The sequence below is a fragment of the Periplaneta americana genome, chromosome 8, assembly GCF_040183065.1.
Source record: "Periplaneta americana isolate PAMFEO1 chromosome 8, P.americana_PAMFEO1_priV1, whole genome shotgun sequence".
Lineage (NCBI taxonomy): Eukaryota > Metazoa > Arthropoda > Insecta > Blattodea > Blattidae > Periplaneta > Periplaneta americana.
In genome coordinates, this window is record NC_091124.1 from 32957990 (window position 1) to 32978248 (window position 20259).

The window sequence follows — 20259 nt, forward strand, 5'->3', positions numbered from 1 at the left end:
ACATACAATTAATACATCTAGGTACATTATGTACTCAAATAAAATAAATTGGATCCATAAAATAATACATCCGCCATTAACTGTAATGTCTAGACTCTAGAGTTTCTTTATAATGAGACGTTGACCCCAACAACAATTAAAATATGTAATGATGTGATAGCGCTGAAAATGGAAAAACAAAACTTTTACGAGAAGTAAAACCATATACCTATATTATATTATATTATATTATATTATATACAAATATTAAACGAATTCGATACTTAATTTTATAATATATTATATTATTTTATAATAAAATTTATTATATCTGAAATATAAAATATTATTACAACTAGTTTGTCACTGAGAAATAAGGAAAAGCCGTTAACTTGAATTTATTTGAAGCAAAGCGTTACTGGGTTATGCAATAAGGTAGGCGATGTTTGGATCCTGTGTCTTAACCATAGACAAATAAATAACTCTATTCTCATTTATTATCTTAGCGTATGCTCGATTACACTAACCTCTAGCGCTTGAAAGTGGAACTATACACTGGCGCACAGAGAAACAAAACACAGGAAATTTCGCTCAGTGTCCATTCTTTATAATCCCTATTCGCTGGTGGCACGCCTACTATATTGGCGATGTCGGGTAATTCATGAACGAACCGACTTATTTGAACGGTAAAGAACTATAGTCCGGATCAGCTTACTTAATATCTTAAGGGTAGTGAAACCTAACCATTTTTCCCCTATTACTACATATGCTACTGGATTATAGTAATTTTCTAGAGGTCAGGTTGAATTTTCTTTTACCAACTTTGTTTCGAAGTTCTAGTACTGACACATACAACTGACAGTTATTTTCTGTTATGTGTGCAGCAATAATTTTGGATTGCAGCAGAAGGAAACTGGTGAAATGGAAGTAACTACACTTGCGAAATTTGAATGTAATAATAATAGCCTATGCTTTACTATCTTCTAATACAACCTACAAAGTTATCGTGATGCACGAGCAACAATACGGCGATCATGTCAGTTACATAAACGTCGATTTTGTCCTCAGCAGTTTTTAGTGCTGATTATTAAATAACGCTATATTACCTACCAGTTTATTTACTATGGATGGGATTGGTGATAGCAAAATAGGCCTAGTAATTTACTTGGAGAGATACCTACAATTCACCTAGGAATTACCTCATATTTGCCTTACAGTTAGGGAAAACCTCGGGGAAAAAACCCAACCAGGTAATCAGTCCAAACGTGGAATCGAACCCACACCCGATTGCAGCCCAAGATCAGCAGGCAAACGCGCTACCGCCTAAGCTATGCAGGTGACTATGAAAGCGCTTCTAACAAAGAATGCATGACTAAGAGATTGACCTTTAACCTTCTGTTTTAGGATGAGGCTTGATTGCACCTCCACTCCGTGTTTATGTAAATTCTCAAATCAATCAATATTGGGGCTCCGATAAACCTGAGCACCTCCTCTGTGAAGTGTCCTTTCATGATACGAGAGGACGTTTATACTGGGTGTTCAGTTCATGGCTCGCTGTATGTCGTCATGTGGCTAGCTGATGAGCCTAGAGAATTCAATCTTCCTACACTTCCGCAGAGGTGTATAACCTAAGAGGCAGAGAAGTTGCCTAGCAAGTACGGCGTTCATTCTGAAGATACGTACGGTAACGCCGGTAGTGGCAGGAATGTGAACTGTTTGGAAATACGTACTGTCGGGATATGGGGAGAGGGTTAAGACGATTACTTACGTATTTGTTGACATTAACTTCGACGGTCAACATGGACACGGAGTATTTGATTTGTGTTGTGGAATGTTACCGTACGCAACCGATGATAACAAATACCCAGCGTACGACTTGCCGGCGCAAAACACAGTTCGAAAGAGGTTATGGTAGCACACAGAACGTACAGACCGCCATCTGTTGCTACGACGTTCAAGTTATACCGTACACGTTCTCAAGTTCAGATTGAGGAACGCCTTAAATAATACGCAACTTCTCTAACATATAAACTGAAACTCGCTTCAAATCGGTGACCCCAACAACAGTGACGTCATGACACACTTTGAAATGAACACCCAGTAGAGTGTGATTAAAGGTCAGAAACTAAAACAAAATATTATCGATATATGACCATGATTTTGAACCCCTTATTATTGAGTTAATTGAGAGGGAGTGTATTTCGTAATTTTGCCTATTTTCAACACGATTCTAGCAGAGCACATGTAGCAAGAAATTGGTTAAGCTTCGACTCGTTTATCTATGCTTTGAGTACTACATTCGCTCCGTGATGATGACCTCTGGATACAAAGAGCAAGTCCCATTCAAAATTGAACACTGGATACAGTGCTGAGTTTTGTGTTAGCTTTATTTTGAATTATCTTTTGTTGAGTACAGATAAGTAATTATTAAGTATACTTAACCCTACATATAATAACGAGTAATGCCAATTTTTCAGCTTAAAAAAATGCATGTTAATTTTTTAAATTAAGATACATAATCTCTACAAAATTGTGTGTCCTGTTTCTGATCCGCTTTATAATATATACAGAGTGAACCGTAAGTAACGTCATTAATTCTACTGGATGATTCCTTTAGTAAAGTGGTACAAAAAAGCCAAATACCATTTTGCTGCGTTTTGAATAGTTTTTCAGAAAAATGTGCATTTCAAAATACATAAATTACATGGTGCAACGCTGTGTAATCAACAAGCTCCATATTTCAACTACCTATAAACTGGAATGAAGTTGCCTGATTCGAAGTATATGTGACGTCACAGCGCAGGTACAGGTACGTTCGTATACAAAATACTGGGTGTTCAGTTCAAAGTGTGTCATGGCTCGCTGTATGCCGTCATGTGGCTAGCCGATGAGCCTAGAGAATTCAATCTTCCTACACTTCCGCAAAGGTGTATTACCTAGGAGGCAGAGAAGTTGCCTAGCAAGTACGGCGTTCATTTTGAAGAGTACGTACTGATGCGTACGATAACGCCGGTAGTGGCAGGAATGTGAACTGTTTGGAAATACGTACTGTCGGGATATGGGGAGAGGGTTAAGACGATTACTTACCTATTTGTTGACATTAACTTCGACGGTCAACATGGACACGGAGTATTTGATTTGTGTTATGGAATGTTACCGTACGCAACCGATGATAACAAATACCCTGCATACGACTTGCCGGCGCAAAACACAGTTCGAAAGAGGTTATGGTAGCACACAGACCGTACAGACCGCCATCTGTTGCTACGACGTTCAAGTTATACCGTACACGTTCTCAAGTTCAGATTGAAGAACGCCTTGAATAATAGGCAACTTCTCTGACATATAAGCTGAAACTCGCTTCAAATCGGTGACTCAACAACGACGTCATAACACACTTTGAAATGAACACCCAGTAGTTACGCATCCTCTGCCTTCTTCCTCTAGAAAGTCAAAACCGGGACGCCGTCATAGTGAGTAGTCTTATCCAGCGTTTCTCAAACTTTTCTGAAGTGGGGACCACTTTTTGAAGTCAGAACAGTTCCGCGGACCACCTTAATCTTGTTCCCTTCGAAAGCAAATTTATCATTTTCGTAGCATATTTTAATACCAGTATATTGTACTTATATTTTTAAATTGAGTTAAGATTCGGTACTTTGGTCCTCTGTTATGAATTCGGGTGGTCCCTGACTGCGTTACAGACGCGGCGCCAGATGTGCAGGGAAAAGATGTCGAGAAACTCCACGGATATAGTGCTTTAAATCCCTCTTTTGTTGCTGAGAGTAGAGTGGGAAGTCGATAGACGGGTAGGGTAATAAATTTCATAAAATGTCTGTACTGGGAGAAAAAGTGAAATTCGATTGCCATGTATCATTTCCAAACTCAGATTTTAAGCTACAGTGTGATACTCAATTCGTTTGAATTTTACTTTTTCTTCTGTCTTTTTTGAAGGACACAAGGGCAAACCTCGAGGGCCACAGGTGGTCCGCGGACCATAGTTTGAGAAACGCTGGTCTTATCGATCACTGCTCTTACTAGTCGAATTATTTAAATAACTACATCTTTGTGGCTGATTGAAGGTTCATTGCAGAGGTAAAATGCCTTAGGTAAGACGCTCAAGCGTGTAATATTGCAGGACATGGTTGAGGATATTTGAAACTAATATTTTCACTGTCCATATAGACATTACATATAATGTAAATTGTGTACCATAAACGTAAAAGAGACAAATACAGTGCACTGAAAGACATTGCAATACCAAAAGGCACAGAATGTGTTGAACGTAATCCAGAAGAATCAGTACTGTCACAATCTGATAATTATGAAGATATTAACTCGACGTCTAATATGGATTTGTGTAGCCTACCATGATGTTCAGTGCCAACATCCCAATTAAATAACCTACATTTTAGGGAATTTCTAGAGAACTACCTACACAGAAAATTAATGGGTTTTCAGTGTTGAGCGACATGCAATATCCTAATGAAACAGAAACAAGTATCAGACAATAGGAATACCTTGTACTACATCATGCGCCAATAACGTCATGTGCTACTAAAAGAATATCTTGCAATATAAAATCATTTCAAGTGACATCCGCATATGTTCAAGTTGCGTAATTTACGAATGCACGTTATTATTCACTGCAAAGATCACGACGAAAATGAACATCACGGCTCAAGCATGTGTTTACTAGTATAACTTAAGAATGTCGGGAGTTGACTGTACTCCATAAACACGCAGCGAGACGCGTTTGTTTATATCCTTATCCGTTGCACTACCAATGTTCGGCGTACTATACATACCCAATGTGTCTTTAACTTCAGTCTTTCGGTAGCTGGAATACGAAGTCTCTGTTGCTTTGAACAAGCTCTTCATCTGGCTTGTTATGAAGTTGAAGGTCATTGCCACGTACATTGTTTTTAAACTCGTAAGAAAAAAATACAAATGATATACAGTTAGGTTTTGTGTTTAAACTGTTTTTTTTTTTTTTTTTTTTTTTTTTTTTTTTTTTTTTTGTTTAAACTGTGTTAGAGAACGGAGAATGAATATTGCACACTTCACGTTAAACAAGACCTTGGAAAATTGAAAATAAACTCTACAACCTAATTTTAATTAAATATTCAGAGAGCACAGACAATAAGATACGCTTATTTCAAAATAAATTTAAAAGATTAAGAAATATTTCTACACTTCCACTTCAATTGAATATTCTAGAGAACGAAAACAATAATGATGCTTGGAATGGAATGGAATTGAATTTACGGACGGGGGCACTATGGCCCAATACTGCGACCTTTTTAGATCTACTGCGCTAACCCTCTTGTGGCGCATTCCCAAACCCACACCGGCTGAACACACTAAAGGCCCATTCACAATGAAAATTAAACATAACCGTAACATAAACACAGAAGTTTGCGCCCAGACTACCAAATGGGATCATTCACAATGATTCACATAAGCATTGACATAAACATTACCGTAAGACGTTAACATGAAAGTTTGCAAACTCCAAACTTTCATGCTTATGCTTACGTGATTTGCAAACAGAACACAATCGTGTAGCGCTGAAGTATACGACAGAATATGAGAAAATGGCGTCGTTATGTTTCCATGGTTACCAAGTATGTTTGCGGTTATGTTTATGTTCCCATCGTGAATGATGGCATGACTTCTTGATTTTAATGTAACGTTTATATTCTTAAGTTAACGCTTACGTTATGTTTAATTTTCATTGTGAATGAGCCTTTAGGTTCTCTGTGTGCCCAGATTTCGAGCAGGCAACCCCACTCGTCCCTAGGCCAGCCCCCTCCATACGTCGCAAGCCGGCGATCGGGGAATGCTACGGAATAACGAAATGGGGAAATTGTGACGGAATGATTAAATGCTTAATATGGGGAAAAACGGGAGAACCCCGAGAAAAACCCCAACTGCGACCTTGTCCGCCACAAGTGTCACTATGGATTTTTCAATGAAAAATCCCAGGCCTGACCGGAAAACGAACCCGGGCCGCCTGCGTGACAGTTGAAGGTCTGATCATTCAGCCACCGCAGAGGGTATAATGATGCTTAGTTCAAGTTATAAAAAAAGATTTTAAGACATTTAAAACTCTATAAGCAAACAGAAAAATATGATATGCTAATACGTTAAACGAAAAAAATAAATAAATAAAAATAGTATTTTTAAACTATTTCGATTTAATTTTAATTGAAAATTCGGTGAGCACAGGCAATACGAAAAGTTTATTTTTACGTTACAGAAATCAACATAGTTATTAAAAAAACTCCATTTGTCGTACTGCAAGCATTTTCTTCAGGAATTACAAATAGTTTCCTCCATTTTCATTTTAAAGAGATAACCGATAAATTTACGTGCAAGAAATCAAATTTCCACTCAGCCACGGCAAGTTTTGTACTATATAAGGGAAATGTTCTTTATTGCTTCATTTTCAGTTATTTTCCATTACGATGAAAAGTATTTACGTCTGGCAAAGCCGTGCACAGGGGGTTTTTGGGGGGTTTAATCCTTCCATTTGGGAAGCAATTAGAGAGTTAGAAAATGAAGTAGTGAAATATTTCAATATGATATAAGCCCTACAATAAGTTTCTGAAGGTATGTAGACTACACTATTTGAAATAGTGATATTTTAATTAATGAAAGGCTTATTAAGAAGTTCATTATGAATTTATGAAAAAAAAAATGTTTTATCCCCTTCAAAAATTACCCCTTTTAAAAAATCCTGTTCACAGTCGTGCTATCGAGCCTAAAATGCAAGACTAAATCAATGTCATTCATACGTACTGTATATAGTTTGTTACAAAAAACTTACTCGACAACCATTTACCTAATTTTATTTAAAACTCTTTACTCTTGTCTCCAAACATCAGAATTAGTTCAGTTTAATATTTAAGTGGATAGAAGGCCTAATTTGCCGTACTATCTAACAGGGCGATTGAAACCCTTTGTAGAATTATCTATCACTTTCCTTTCTTCCAGTTTGTCATACCAAAACCAAATACCGGTATTTATAATTTAATATAATTACACAGCTGCACAATAGAATAAAATAAAATGTCTCCGAAGATTGAAAAATAGTACAGCATTACATATTCAGCGCCGATCTTAATGGTTCCAAAGCTGCAGTCCGTTTCTCCGAGAAATTTCGGGGAGGGGAGTAGGGTGTTAAGCACGCTTTAATATTGATCCCTGCCGTCATTCTGTTCTCTAGTCCCATCATGACTTCCGTGTGCCCGGCCACTAAACTCACGAAATGTAAGTTCTAACAGCTGGCGCATAATGCGTAAGAAATTCTTTCATTTTATGAACGATTACATCCATCCTGCTGATGCCTTAATGGCGATACTTTTCATGAACTTACACGGGCAGGATGACATTCAACGAGCCCACAAATTCAGGCAAAAACAACTTAAGAGTTCAAGATTACAGGATATACAAATGAATTGGTTGTAGTCAGAAGCAGAATGTTTCGGACAAAGCAACGTTCCAAAGAACTGATGGAAATATACAACGAATAGCGACTAATATTATGAGCCTGTCAGCCGGATAGACTTGTACCTTCGAAGCCCGCATGTCATGATTTCGTAACATGACATTAAAGACTTTCCGAAGGTAACGAAACGATCAATACTGCTATATATTATTTCACGAAAATAACACGAACCTCTATGGGCTTAAAATATCCACGTGATCAACAGAACATTAGATGGCTTGAAACAAAAATGACAGTCTTACAAAGTATGTTATTTCTGCACTTAAATATTTAAAATAGCCGCCTTACCTTCTTCTGACGGAACACTGTTTTCATCAAAAATTTCTTTACAAACGATGGTACGAGACGAAGGAGAACAACTCATTTTGTAGCTTCATTTCTACTAATCTTACTGAGACAATAACGCTACTAGTTTGTGCGCTTTCATAATACATTAAAACAATTTCCGACTTTCACACCACCTCACAAAATCTAATGGTTAATATCACAAACCGGTGCAATGTCAAACGCACCTAACGTTTACCGATGAGGACTGCAAAACGCTACGAAAGCTAACAAATGATGGAAACAAAAAAATTGAACTACGCATTATCATGCCATCTAGTAGGAGAACTGTGAAGTGATCTGGAATGTGCTGCCATCTACAGCTTCACAAAGGTTTGTGAAATATATGTTCTAAAAATGACGGTCACGTTAGCTCAGTAGATAAATTGAATATACCACTGCCTGCTGGATCGCATCTTATGGTGTAAGCAGCCATAAGATGCGATCCAATAGGCAGTGGAATACACATATTATTCGACTAACCATTTAATCGACTTCTATTTACAATGGGAATCATAAAATTAATATTGTCAGATATCTGATAACCGTATTTTTTGTCAATCGGGTTAGGGCCATATTCTCCAAATTAAATTAAAATTGGTATAAATTAAACCGGTTCAACTTTAGTATTTAGTTCAAACGTGCTTCCATTTTCTCCATAAATTTATTTCTGGCACCCGTTTAAACTAATGTTGGCTCTATAAGCTGAAAACTCTACTTGTGTTGGCTACACTGAAGGAACTCAACAATAAGCTCGATCGGAACTGGCCAATCAGAGCCAAGTAAACCGATAGCGCGTCATTTACTGTAGTTTCAACAATCCAGCTCTTTATAAAGATTTAATACTATAATCAAAGAAGAAATTCAACGGTGTACTAATTTCACAGATAGGTCTAAATAAATTACTTGCATCCATGCGAAGTGTTGTGGACCATCATTCAATCCAATATTTCCTTGAATTTTTGGAAAGTATTCTAGATTCCTTTTTTCTCTCATAGATTACATCGTATAATAACTCATGTTTTGTGACATCTGTATTATCTTATGGAATATGTGGATCCATTTTAATATAAAAATTAATTTCCTTTAACATTATTTCTTTTCCTTTGAAAGCCATATTTCCCAGGATTTCAATAAAAAAAAACTTACAGCTTTTAAGGAGTTTGGTAACACGCCAAATTAGGCCTACCTGATGTACTATAAAATACAAGTAATAAGTATATCTCCAGCTATTAACATAAACCTTAGAAAATAAACAAAAATGCATATATTATCCTCTTATCCTTTTTAATGGTTGTAGTGGCCATGCACAAACTCTTGAGTATCTAAACACGAGTATTAAAACATTATCTACGCCTATATCTTTAAACTTATATAATTTCATTATGAATTTTACCGGTAGTCTGTTATTCAACGACGCTGTATCAACTACTGCTCTAAAAATCAATAGAGTTAGTGATAGCGAGGTAGTATTTGGAGAAATGAGGCAGAGGATTCTTCATTGACTGACCTGACATTCGCCTTATACTGTAGTTGGGGAAAACCTCGAAAAAAAAACCCAACTAGATATCAGATCAAGCGGGAATCAAACTCATGCCCAAGCGCAGCTTCGGATCAGCAAATACTGACCCTTATTTTAGTTCTCAAATATGTAAATGAATTATAGCTTGTCGATATGAATTACGTTAATCTTTTAATTACTAAATTTAGGATTTCTTCTTCTGTGCACTAGCTAACTTTGAATCACGGAGAACCTGCAGCTACTGTGTGACACTGCTTGGTTCCAAAGAAATTTATGTCAACCATCAGAGCTATTTTATTACTTTACGTCTGCATGGCATTGTAAATGTTTAAAATGTATTCTTACCTTGATTTACGATTTACTCCATGTAGTCAGAACAATAGAATGTGGTTCTAGTTGAAGTAATAAAATCATGAATAAGACGAAAGGAAAGATGTCAAGGAAGGGAGAAGTAAAACCTATAGGAATTAAATTCACAGCAGCAAATGAAAGTTAATGCCAATTAAAACATAAAAAATGGAAATGAGATTCCTTAAAAGAACAGAAGCAATTACGAAGACAGGATAAATGATACCTTAGAGTGAAACTTTTACTATTGTAGCTCGAACAGACACCATTTTGTCAAGATATGCTGTGCCCTCGAAGTGTCCAGAGGACGTTGGATATGTGAGAAAAAAAGATAAAAATTGAAGGAAGAAATTCGGAAAAGAATGTAAAAGAGGAACCATGGGAAGGGAGGAACGATCCACAACCTAGAGAAGTTTTGAATGATAATGATGGTGACGACGATGATAAGGATAATGATTAAAACGATAATGGTGATGATGACGAAGATGATGACAATGACAGTAAAGATGACGACGTTCATGATGAAGTTCGCGACAATAATGATAATGCGACTGTAATAAAGAAGGGTCGATGACGATGGGACAGTGATGATGACGGGACGATGAAAATGATAATGGAATGATAATGATGACAGGACGACGGGGCGATGACAATGATGGGACGATAATGAATGACCATACGACGATAATAATGGCGGAACGATGATTAAGATGAAGGGACGACGATAGTAATGACTGAACGATGATGATGACGGGACGATGATAATGGTGACGGGAAAACGATAATATTGATAGGACGATGATAATGGTGACGGGACGATGATAGTAATGACGGGACGATGATAATGGTGACGGGACAATGATGACGGGACGACGATAATGGTAACGAGACGATGATAATGGTGGCGGGACAATGATGATGAAGGGACGACGATAATGGTAACGAGACGATGATAATGGTGGCGGGACAATGATGATGACGGGACGACGATAGTAATGACTGGACGATGATAATGGTGACGGGACGATGATAATGGTGAGGGGACAATGATAATGATGAAGGGACGACGATAATGGTAACGAGACTATGATAATGGTGGCGAGACAATGATGATGACGGGACGATAGTAATGACTGGACGATGATAATGGTGACGGGACGACGATAGTATTGACGGGACGACGATAGTATTGACGGGACGATGATAATAGTGACGGGACGACGATAGTATTGACGGGACGATGATAATGGTGACGGGACAATAGTAATGACGGGACGACGATAATGATGACGGGACGACAATAGTAATGACAGAACGACAATAATGGTGACGGGACGACGATAGTAATGACGGGACGATAATGGTGACGGGACAAAGATAGTATTGACGGGACGATGATAATGGTGACGGGACGACAATAGTATTGACGGGACGATGATAATGACTAGACAATAATGGAGACGGGACAATGATAATGATGAAGGGACGACGATAATGGTGACGAGACGATGATAATGGTGGCGGGATAATGATGATGACCAGACGACGATAGTAATGACTGGACGATGATAATGGTGACGGGACGATAGTGGTGACGGGACAATAGTAATGACGGGACGACGATAATGATGACGGGACGACGATAATGGTGACGGGAGGACGATAGTAATGACAGAACGACGATAATGGTGACGGGACGATAGTAATGACGGGACGATAATGGTGACGGGACGATGATAATGACGGGACGATGATAATGGTGACGGGACGACGATAATGGTGACGGGAGGACGTTAGTAACAACAGAACGACGATAATGGTGGCGGGACGACAATAGTAATGACGGGACGATAATGGTGACGGGACAATAGTAATAACGGGACGATAATGACGGAACGATAATGAATGACGGGATGAGGATAATGATACGATAACGATTATAATGATGACGGCATGATGATGGGACGATGATTATGTTGGTGACGATAACAATGACGGTGGTGGTGAATACGATGATGATGATGATGATGATGATGATGATGATGATGATGAGGTGGAGGAGATAATGATAATTACGATTATATAAAGATTGTGACAATTGCAAAGGTAATGAAAAGGATTTTGAACAATATAATAATAATGCGTTATTTTATGGAAAATTTACTCTTTCTATTAATTTATACATTGTTATATTCACTCTAAGCCTATATCTACAGATTCAACATTCTAATAAGTCATATCCTTAAAATACATAATTATCATGAACTGCAAACAAGTTTATCACAAGTAAAAGTGATCACAGTCTAAGTGACAACAGAAAGCACGGACTGTGTCCACCTTGCTGCAGTGTCAGTGTGTACCTTGGCTATTGCAACGTACTTAGGAATTGATTGTCTCCTGCAAAATTAAATGAAAAATGAGAGCAAATATAAAATTCTAAGTGTGTCCACCTGCTTATCGTTGTGGAAACAAATACCCTCACTTCAAAATGGAATATAGATCTCACGATAGCTTCTAATATTCCTTGCTATCTGAAGTGTTCGCAATCTCTGCTTGGTAACATCCATATCACATCATGTAAAATATTTACAAGATCAAAACAACATTGTGGGTATTGTCGTTGTTTTGTTGTAAGGTTTTCTTTACTGCTGCTACTGCACTTATCACCCGCAACAAGAAGTTTTCAATTTACTGTTTTGATCACTTGTGTCTTGCAAAATTATGGCATCGTTGTTGGTTTCTTGAGCTTTGAAATGGATCACCTTGTCAACCAAGAATGACATTGCTTCTTCTGAAAGGGAAGAAAAAAATACAATTCAAATAAACGACTAACTTTATCTTAATTTTTACAAGTAGTTAATATAGGTGATTCTAAACACTATCCTTTTGCATAATAAATTTACATTTCAAGAATAGTATGTAGAATAACGATGTATAAGTTCGTAGCGTTTTTGTTTTGTGGCAATAGAGCCTTTGTAAGAAAGTTATTTGTCATTTGTCATTTTAATGTTACAGTACACTGGGCTGCAAAAGAAATGCTGAGTCGAAGTCGCTATCGATTTGAAATATTGCCGTGTTACAAGAACTTCGCTTAGGAAACAACAGAAATAGTGTACACAGGAGGCATTGCATATAAACTCCTATTATTACTCTGTTACCATTACATCATTCAGCTTGTTCCTATGTCTTCAATAAACTATAAATTTTATATTTATGTAGGCTATATTTATAATAAAATTGATACTTTTTTTGATAATACATTATGAAACGTAACTGGCCCTATATATATATATATATATATATATATATATATATATATATATCGATTGTAACAATGACAGCATCCATGGATAATAAGGAAGGCTGTGGAATACCATATAAACTGCAGTTTCATTATTTTCGTGTAGTATTCTTATTAATATTCTAAAATAAAAGTATATGAATAATTTAAAATCAATTCATATTAAATAATAACGTGAACATATTATAAAAGTCGTATTTACATGCTTTTAAAAAACTAATCTCAGGAAAATTGCTTTCCACCTCGCCATATTTGGTAAAGTCCTCGGAAAACGATATAATATCGTATCGAAATTTCTTTAGGTGCCATAGGATGTGATCCAGCAGGCAGTGGTACTGCATTATTGAATACGTTTTCAATTTCTAATTTTTAAGAAAGTTTATGTTTAATTGTGGACTGAAGACAGACAGACAGATATATAGACAGACAGACAGACAGACAGACAGACAGACAGACAGACAGATAGATAGATAGATAGATAGATAGATAGATAGATAGATAGATAGATAGATAGATAGATAGATAGTTTATTTTGCAAAAACATGTGGAACATGTATGGCATCGTCATATACAATTAAAAATACATGATATCATACAATGGATACAAATTAAGATACATGAATATTAAAAAAACTCATCGACATCATACAATGGATTTGCCAATAATATAGTCCTAATTCGTGTCCTAAAAATTCGGAATGGAAGATTCCTTATATCAACAGGTAGACTATTAAATAATTTAAAAGCAAAGAATAAAAAACTATTTTGAGTAATACTGTATTTACATTTGTCAATATATAAATTTGTATTATTTCTTGCAGAATATTTATGAACAGAAGTACATGCTATGTAATTATTAATGTTATTCCGAATGTAAAGAAGACAGGCCAATACATACATAGACGGCAATGTCAAGATTTGTGACCTTATAAAAAGAGGTTTACAATGAGTCGTATTTGGTACTCCATAAATTAATCTTAAAGCTTTCTTTTGTAATATGAAAAGAGCTTGAGCAGAAGTATGGTGACCCCAAAGAATAATACCATAATTTAAATGACTTTGTATATGGCTATGAAATATTGTAAACAGTGTGTCAAATAGAAAAAACCGACAGTTTCCAACACAATATCCTTTTGTTTGAACTTAACCGAGGAACAAATGTATTGAAGGCCGTTAGAACCATTTGTACCGTTTACGAGAAGAACGCTATCGGGGAAAGTACGGCACGAAACTGATTATCTTGTTTCAAAGAGGACTATTTTGACAAGAATGATTCTCCACGTTAAAAACACCTTACGGCTTTGATGAAGACCATCTAAATGCTTTCATTTATTATGATCCGCGTCAGTCAATGGCCAATATGATTGTGACCATCCAACCATCGTAGGGCATTTTTTGTAGGTTATTTTACGACGCTGTATCAACATCTTAGGTTATTTAGCGTCTGAATGAGACGAAGATGATAATGCCGGTGAAATGAGTCCGGGGTCCAGCACCGAAAGTTACCCAGCATTTGCTCATATTGAGTTGACGGAAAACTCCGGAAGAAACCTCAACCAGGTAACTTGCCCCGACCGGGAATTGAACCCGGGCACCTGGTTTCGCGGCCAGACGCGCTAACCGTTACTCCACAGATGTGGACTCGTACGGCATTTGCATTCCTTGGGCAAATTTAAAAAAAATGGATAGGTCTATATGGGCAATGTACGTTTTGATAGGCCTATATGGCAATGTACATTTGAAGAGTCCACTGCAAGAATGATGGATGTCACTTTCTTGTCGAAAATGAACCAAGACTGTCAATGCATAGCTTAAGACATATAGAATGTACATAGAGAGTTATATGGCATTAACACTGATAGTCATAGTCCAGTAATGATCGGAAAATCACAGTTAAGCTTTGAGTGCTAAGCATTTCAAACTTTCAATTGCTTCTCCTGCAAAATGTATTCCAAATGACATCCATCATTCTTGCAGTGGACTCTTCATTTGTGCTTGAGCGTCATAGTTTAACTCGTCAACAACATCGATCGTTTTTGTCCCAAATTGTTACTGGTGACGAAAAACTGTGTCTTTACATCAACATCGAGAACAGAAAGGAATGGCTGAGACTTCCGTACAAAAGATGTTGTCCATCCACTCAAGCTAATGTTGCGCATCTGCTGGGACAAAGAAGCTGTCATCTACTATGAATTGAAGAGTGTAACCAAAGAACCTGCTAAGTGCCAAAAAGTTGTTTAGGAGTTATAGACAAAATGTATTCCAAGTTACAGAAAGACATAGCAGAACTTCCATTCTGTGGGGAAGCTATGAACTAAACGGAAGTCTGTGGCATATAATGAAAGAGTAATGGAACGGAGAAAAATTCTCTCCGGCGCCGGGATTTGAACCCGGGTTTTCAGCTCTACGTGCTGATGCTTTATCCACTAAGCCACGCCGGATAATTTTTCTCCGTTCCATTACTCTTTCATCAAATGATAACGCAGAATATCTGCATGGAAATATCATATGTACTTCGGTACATCAAAATATATACTGTGGCATATAGCCGTTTCTTGGGTGAAAGGGCAATGGCACATAGATGAGTTATGATATGGAAACCAAAAATTGAAAGAAAAAAACTGCACTTACCAGGTTCTTGGTTTACACTCTTCACTTGCTTTCGAGAAATGTAACACTCACAGCTTTTATTTATTTTCAAAAAATCAGTCACCTTGAGGTCGCAATTCAAGAAAAATTACAGGGAACACTGCATCAAGTGATTTTGCAGCATCACATGCTGCTGACATTACAAAAGTGGTTATCCAAGAGCTCGATTGGGAGGATATTCCAGATACAACGCATTCTTCTGATTTTCCTCAGTCAGATTTTCTTTTCCTAGGAATCTCTTTTAATAGCGAAGCTGCTCTTCAAAACAGACTTGAAGATTTCTTCATCCCCAAACCACGGGATTTCTTCAAGCGTGGAATCGAATCGATCATAAAGTATGCAAGAGGAAATAATATTCAATAGTTTAATATTTTATTTATACATCTTGATTACACAACTTTTAACACTGTATCACTTCAGAATATGTATGATAAGACTTTCTTGTGTTAAATTTTAACATACTTTGTTTACATGTTTCGACCTATTTATGGGTAATCTTCAGAACTGGTCGTTGTTGGTCTTGGCGCCACTTGTTTTCTGCGTGGGTGCGTTCGTAGTGTAGAGTCAAAGAGTATATGTGTTTTGAAATTGTGTTGTGTGTTGAGAATATCGTTGGGGTGTGTTTTAGTGTGTCTGTATATTTCATATTGTTCTAGTATGTTTAGTTTCTGGCTTTTTGGTTGGATGTGCAGTATTTCCATGTCTGTGTTGATGTCTCTGTAGGTGTGGTTGGCATTTGTGATGTGTTCTGCATATGTGGAGGTGTTTTGTAATTTTGTTACGGCTGTGACGTGTTCTTTGTAACGTGTTTGAAATGATCTGCCTGTCTGTCCTATGTAGAAGTTGTTGCAGGTATTACACTTCACTTTGTATACGCCTGTGTGGTTGTATTTGTTTGTTTGTGTTGTTTGTGTGTTGAGATGTTTTTGTAGAGTGTTATTTGTTCTGTATGCGATGTTGTAATTTAATTTCTTGAATGAGGTTGCAATTTTATGTGTGTTTTTGTTTTCGTATGTTAGTGTGATATATTTTTTGTGTTCTTGTGTTTGTGTTGTATTCTTCTGTTTTTTGTGGTTGTGTTTTGTCTTGCGTATTATGTTGTCTGTTATGTTGGGGTTATATTTTATTTATATAAAACATAAATCATTTTGGAATTAATAAAAACGCTACGAATTTATACGACGTGTATTACTCTTGAGATAACTAGAGTACAAAGTAATTTATTTACAACATATGTTTCACACTCACCGATGTTAACGTTCTCCTTGGCTGACGTCACAAACCAGGCAGCTATACCATTTTCTTTGCAGAACTTGGCCATCGTTTCTGTCGCGACTTCGATGCCTTGTATGTCACACTTGTTGGCCAGGAGAACCACAGGGACAGGAGTGCCGTCGTGCAGGGTTACTTTCTCCCGCAAGTCACTCAACCACTAGTCAACAGACCACAAAAAGTATATTTACTAAAATTACAGACAGTAGAATTCCTAATAGTCATTTCTGAAGTTTACTGTCAACAGTACTGTAACTACTTACAATTTATTACAAATGCTTCACAATACCAAAAAAGTTCAAATTTCTCGGAAAAAATTGTTAACATCTAATGACAGAATTGTTAACCTGTTCATAAGGAAACTTCCCCTCAGACTCCAGACATTATTGATACTGCAAATACATGTTGTTGTTGTTGTTGTTTTCTAATGCCAGGCGTTTGACAAAGTCATTTGACCTCTTGCACTCCAATATTTTTCAAAGATATTGTCATGGTCAGCCATTGAAGCACAGATTTTGAGGTCTTCCGAATCCATTTCTTGATTTGAGTTGCACAATGGGCAGTTAGGGGACTGATATATTACAATTCTATGCAGGTGTTTGGCCAAACAGTCATGGCCTGTTGCCAATCTAAATGCAGCTACAGACGATTTGCGTGGTAAATCGGGAATTAACTGTGGATTACTACCTACTACTTACTGGTTTTTAAGGAACCCGGAGGTTCATTGCCGCCCTCACATAAGCCCGCCATTGGTCCCTATCCTGAGCAAGATTAATCCATTCTCTATCATCATATCCCACCTCTCTCAAATTAATTTTAATATTATCTTCCCATCTACGTCTCGGCCTCCCTAAAGGTCTTTTTCCCTCCAGCTTCCCAACTAACACTCTATATGCATTTCTGGATTCGCCCATACGTGCTACATGCCCTTCCCATCTCAAACGTCTGGATTTTATGTTCCTAATTATGTCAGGTGAACAATATAATGCGTGCAGTTCTTTGTTGTGTAACTTTCTCCATTCTCCTGTAATTTCATCCCTCTTAGCCCCAAATATTTTCCTAAGCACCTTATTCTCAAACACCCTTAATCTCTGTTCCTATCTCAAAGTGAGAGTCCAAGCTTCACAACCATACAGAACAACCGGTAATATAACTGTTTTATAAATTCTAACTTTCAGATTTTTCGACAGCAGACTAGATGATAAAAGTTTCTCAACCGAATAATAACAGCATTTCCCATATTTATTCTGTGTTTAATTTCTTCCCGAGTGTCATTTATATTTGTTACTGTTGCTCCCAGATATTTGAACTTCTCCACCTCTTCAAAAGATAAATTTCCAATTTTTACATTTCCATTTCGTACAATATTCTGGTCACGAGACATAATCATATACTTTGTCTTTTCGGGATTTAGTTCCAAACCTATCTCTTTACTTGCTTCAAGTAAAATTTCCGTGTTTTCCCTAATCGTTTGTGGATTTTCTCCTAACATATTCACGTCATCCGCATAGAAAAGCAGCTGATGTAATCCGTTCAATTCCAAACCCTCTCTGTTATCCTGGACTTTCCTAATGGCATACTCTAGAGCAAAGTTAAAAAGTAAAGGTGATAGTGCACTCCTTGCTTTAGCCCACAGTGAATTGGAAACGTATCTGACAGAAACTGACCTATACGAACTCTTCTGTACGCTTCACTGAGACACATTTTAATTAATCGAACTAGTTTCTTGAGAATACCAAATTCAATAAGAATATCATATAAAACTTCTCTCTTAATCGAAACTGTGGATTAATACTGAAAATATTAAAAAATAAAAATAAACTGCTAATATTAACTATAAGTTTGCGAAATTAAGACTACAATAAAAGTTATCAAAAATCAGTAACTCTTGACTAGAGTACAGCAGTAGCTAATGCTGTGGATTAGGCACACGACCTTGCTCGCATGTCACGTGACATGGTAGGGATTCACGAAGGATTGCAAATCAACTAATCTTTAGAAATAAGAGTCGTTGTTTTTTAATGTAACATGCCAAGTAAATTGTTGCGATCTATCTTCACAGTTTGAGAGGAGATTTCTACATAAACGTAATAACAGTTCCCTTGTAAGTTGTAATACTATTATTTTAGAACAGTATCCTATTGGCACGATAACACAAATTAATCTATCCATTTAATATATATTTCCACAGGATATTTTTTCTGCAATTATAAAAATTAATAAAATGTAGGATACTTCAAAGATCTATTAAAATCTATAAACCTACTTTCTTGTAAAAATGCAAAATATCTATATAAATCTTAAACACACTGTGGTATAGTAAACATATATATTTAAAATATAATAATATAATATGTTAGAATGTATGAAGCGAGTTGGCTCAGAGGGTAACGTTAGAGACTCGCATTCAGGAGGTCCCGACCAATCTGATTGCGGTTTTTCGTGGTTTCCCTCAGTCACAAAAGACAAATGCCGGAATGAAAATTTACATGCCATGGTTGATCACCGACTCAATCACCAATATCATAAAGATTAATCAAAATTCATAGTCAGTTATATGAACACAAGCCACCTACAACACACAACAAAAACAGGAACTCAACAATAGTAACAGCGGCCTACTGGTGTACCCACAGATCCTAACATGCGATATGACCAGGATGTTCACCGTCTCCTAGAACGCATCCATGCATTCGATGGTTGCTTACAGTGTCTGCTCATTCAATGGTCAAACATGTAACATTAATAGAAAAAAAAATTGTCGCTAGCTGGCAGCTCTTAACGGCCAGTGAAATCGCTTGTGGATATAGGTCCTATGCTTTATGTTTGTAGTATTTGATTAAAGAGAGACACAATCGAAATGATAGCCGTCCAAAACTTGGATTTAAAATATCGGCATCCTAATCAATTCAAATGAACAAAAAAGAAAATGTAAATTAATGTTAAAAATGCATAATGAAATTTAAAAAAAAAATATATATATATATATATATATATATATATATATATATATATATATATTCTGCGACAAGATGTGGTAGCTATCAAAACGATAAAAATTTATTGAAAATAAATAATATACATTGAATATTATAAAGATGAATAGAGATGGTGATTGATGATGTTCAATGAAGATTTTAAAATGGTTGATGCAATTGTCTGAAGAGTCTTTTCAGGAACCTTTAATTTTCTGAGGATCTCGAATGTAAATTTGGGAATTGTTCCTCGAGCATCAAACACAAGTCCAATGACATTCCAATCTTGAATATTATATTTATGACTGAGATCATCACAGCATGGAAGGTAAATAGCGCGTTTCTCTTCATGTACCTGATTTGGTTGATCTTCATTAAT

General features: G+C 36.6%; 2 protein-coding genes across 6 annotated transcripts in view; both read right to left on the reverse strand.

Moving 5' to 3' along the window:
* Window positions 1-8024, reverse strand: part of Cep164 (centrosomal protein 164) — a 138466-nt gene extending 130442 nt beyond the window's left edge. For all 5 annotated transcript variants that reach the window (XM_069832716.1, XM_069832717.1, XM_069832719.1 and 2 more), the window contains exon 1: window positions 7778-8024. In XM_069832716.1, the coding sequence (XP_069688817.1) occupies window positions 7778-7853 (76 nt within the window). In that variant the 5' untranslated portion in view covers window positions 7854-8024. The remainder of the gene's footprint in view (window positions 1-7777) is intronic.
* Window positions 8025-11827: 3803 nt separating this feature from the next.
* The window catches only part of LOC138704634 (ras-related protein Rab-32-like), a 103446-nt gene continuing 95014 nt past the window's right edge, over window positions 11828-20259 (reverse strand). The window contains exons 6-7 of the mRNA XM_069832721.1: window positions 16882-17065; window positions 11828-12474 (exon numbers count right to left, since the gene is read on the reverse strand). Coding sequence (XP_069688822.1) covers window positions 12347-12474; window positions 16882-17065 — 312 coding nt within the window. The 3' untranslated portion in view covers window positions 11828-12346. The remainder of the gene's footprint in view (window positions 12475-16881; window positions 17066-20259) is intronic.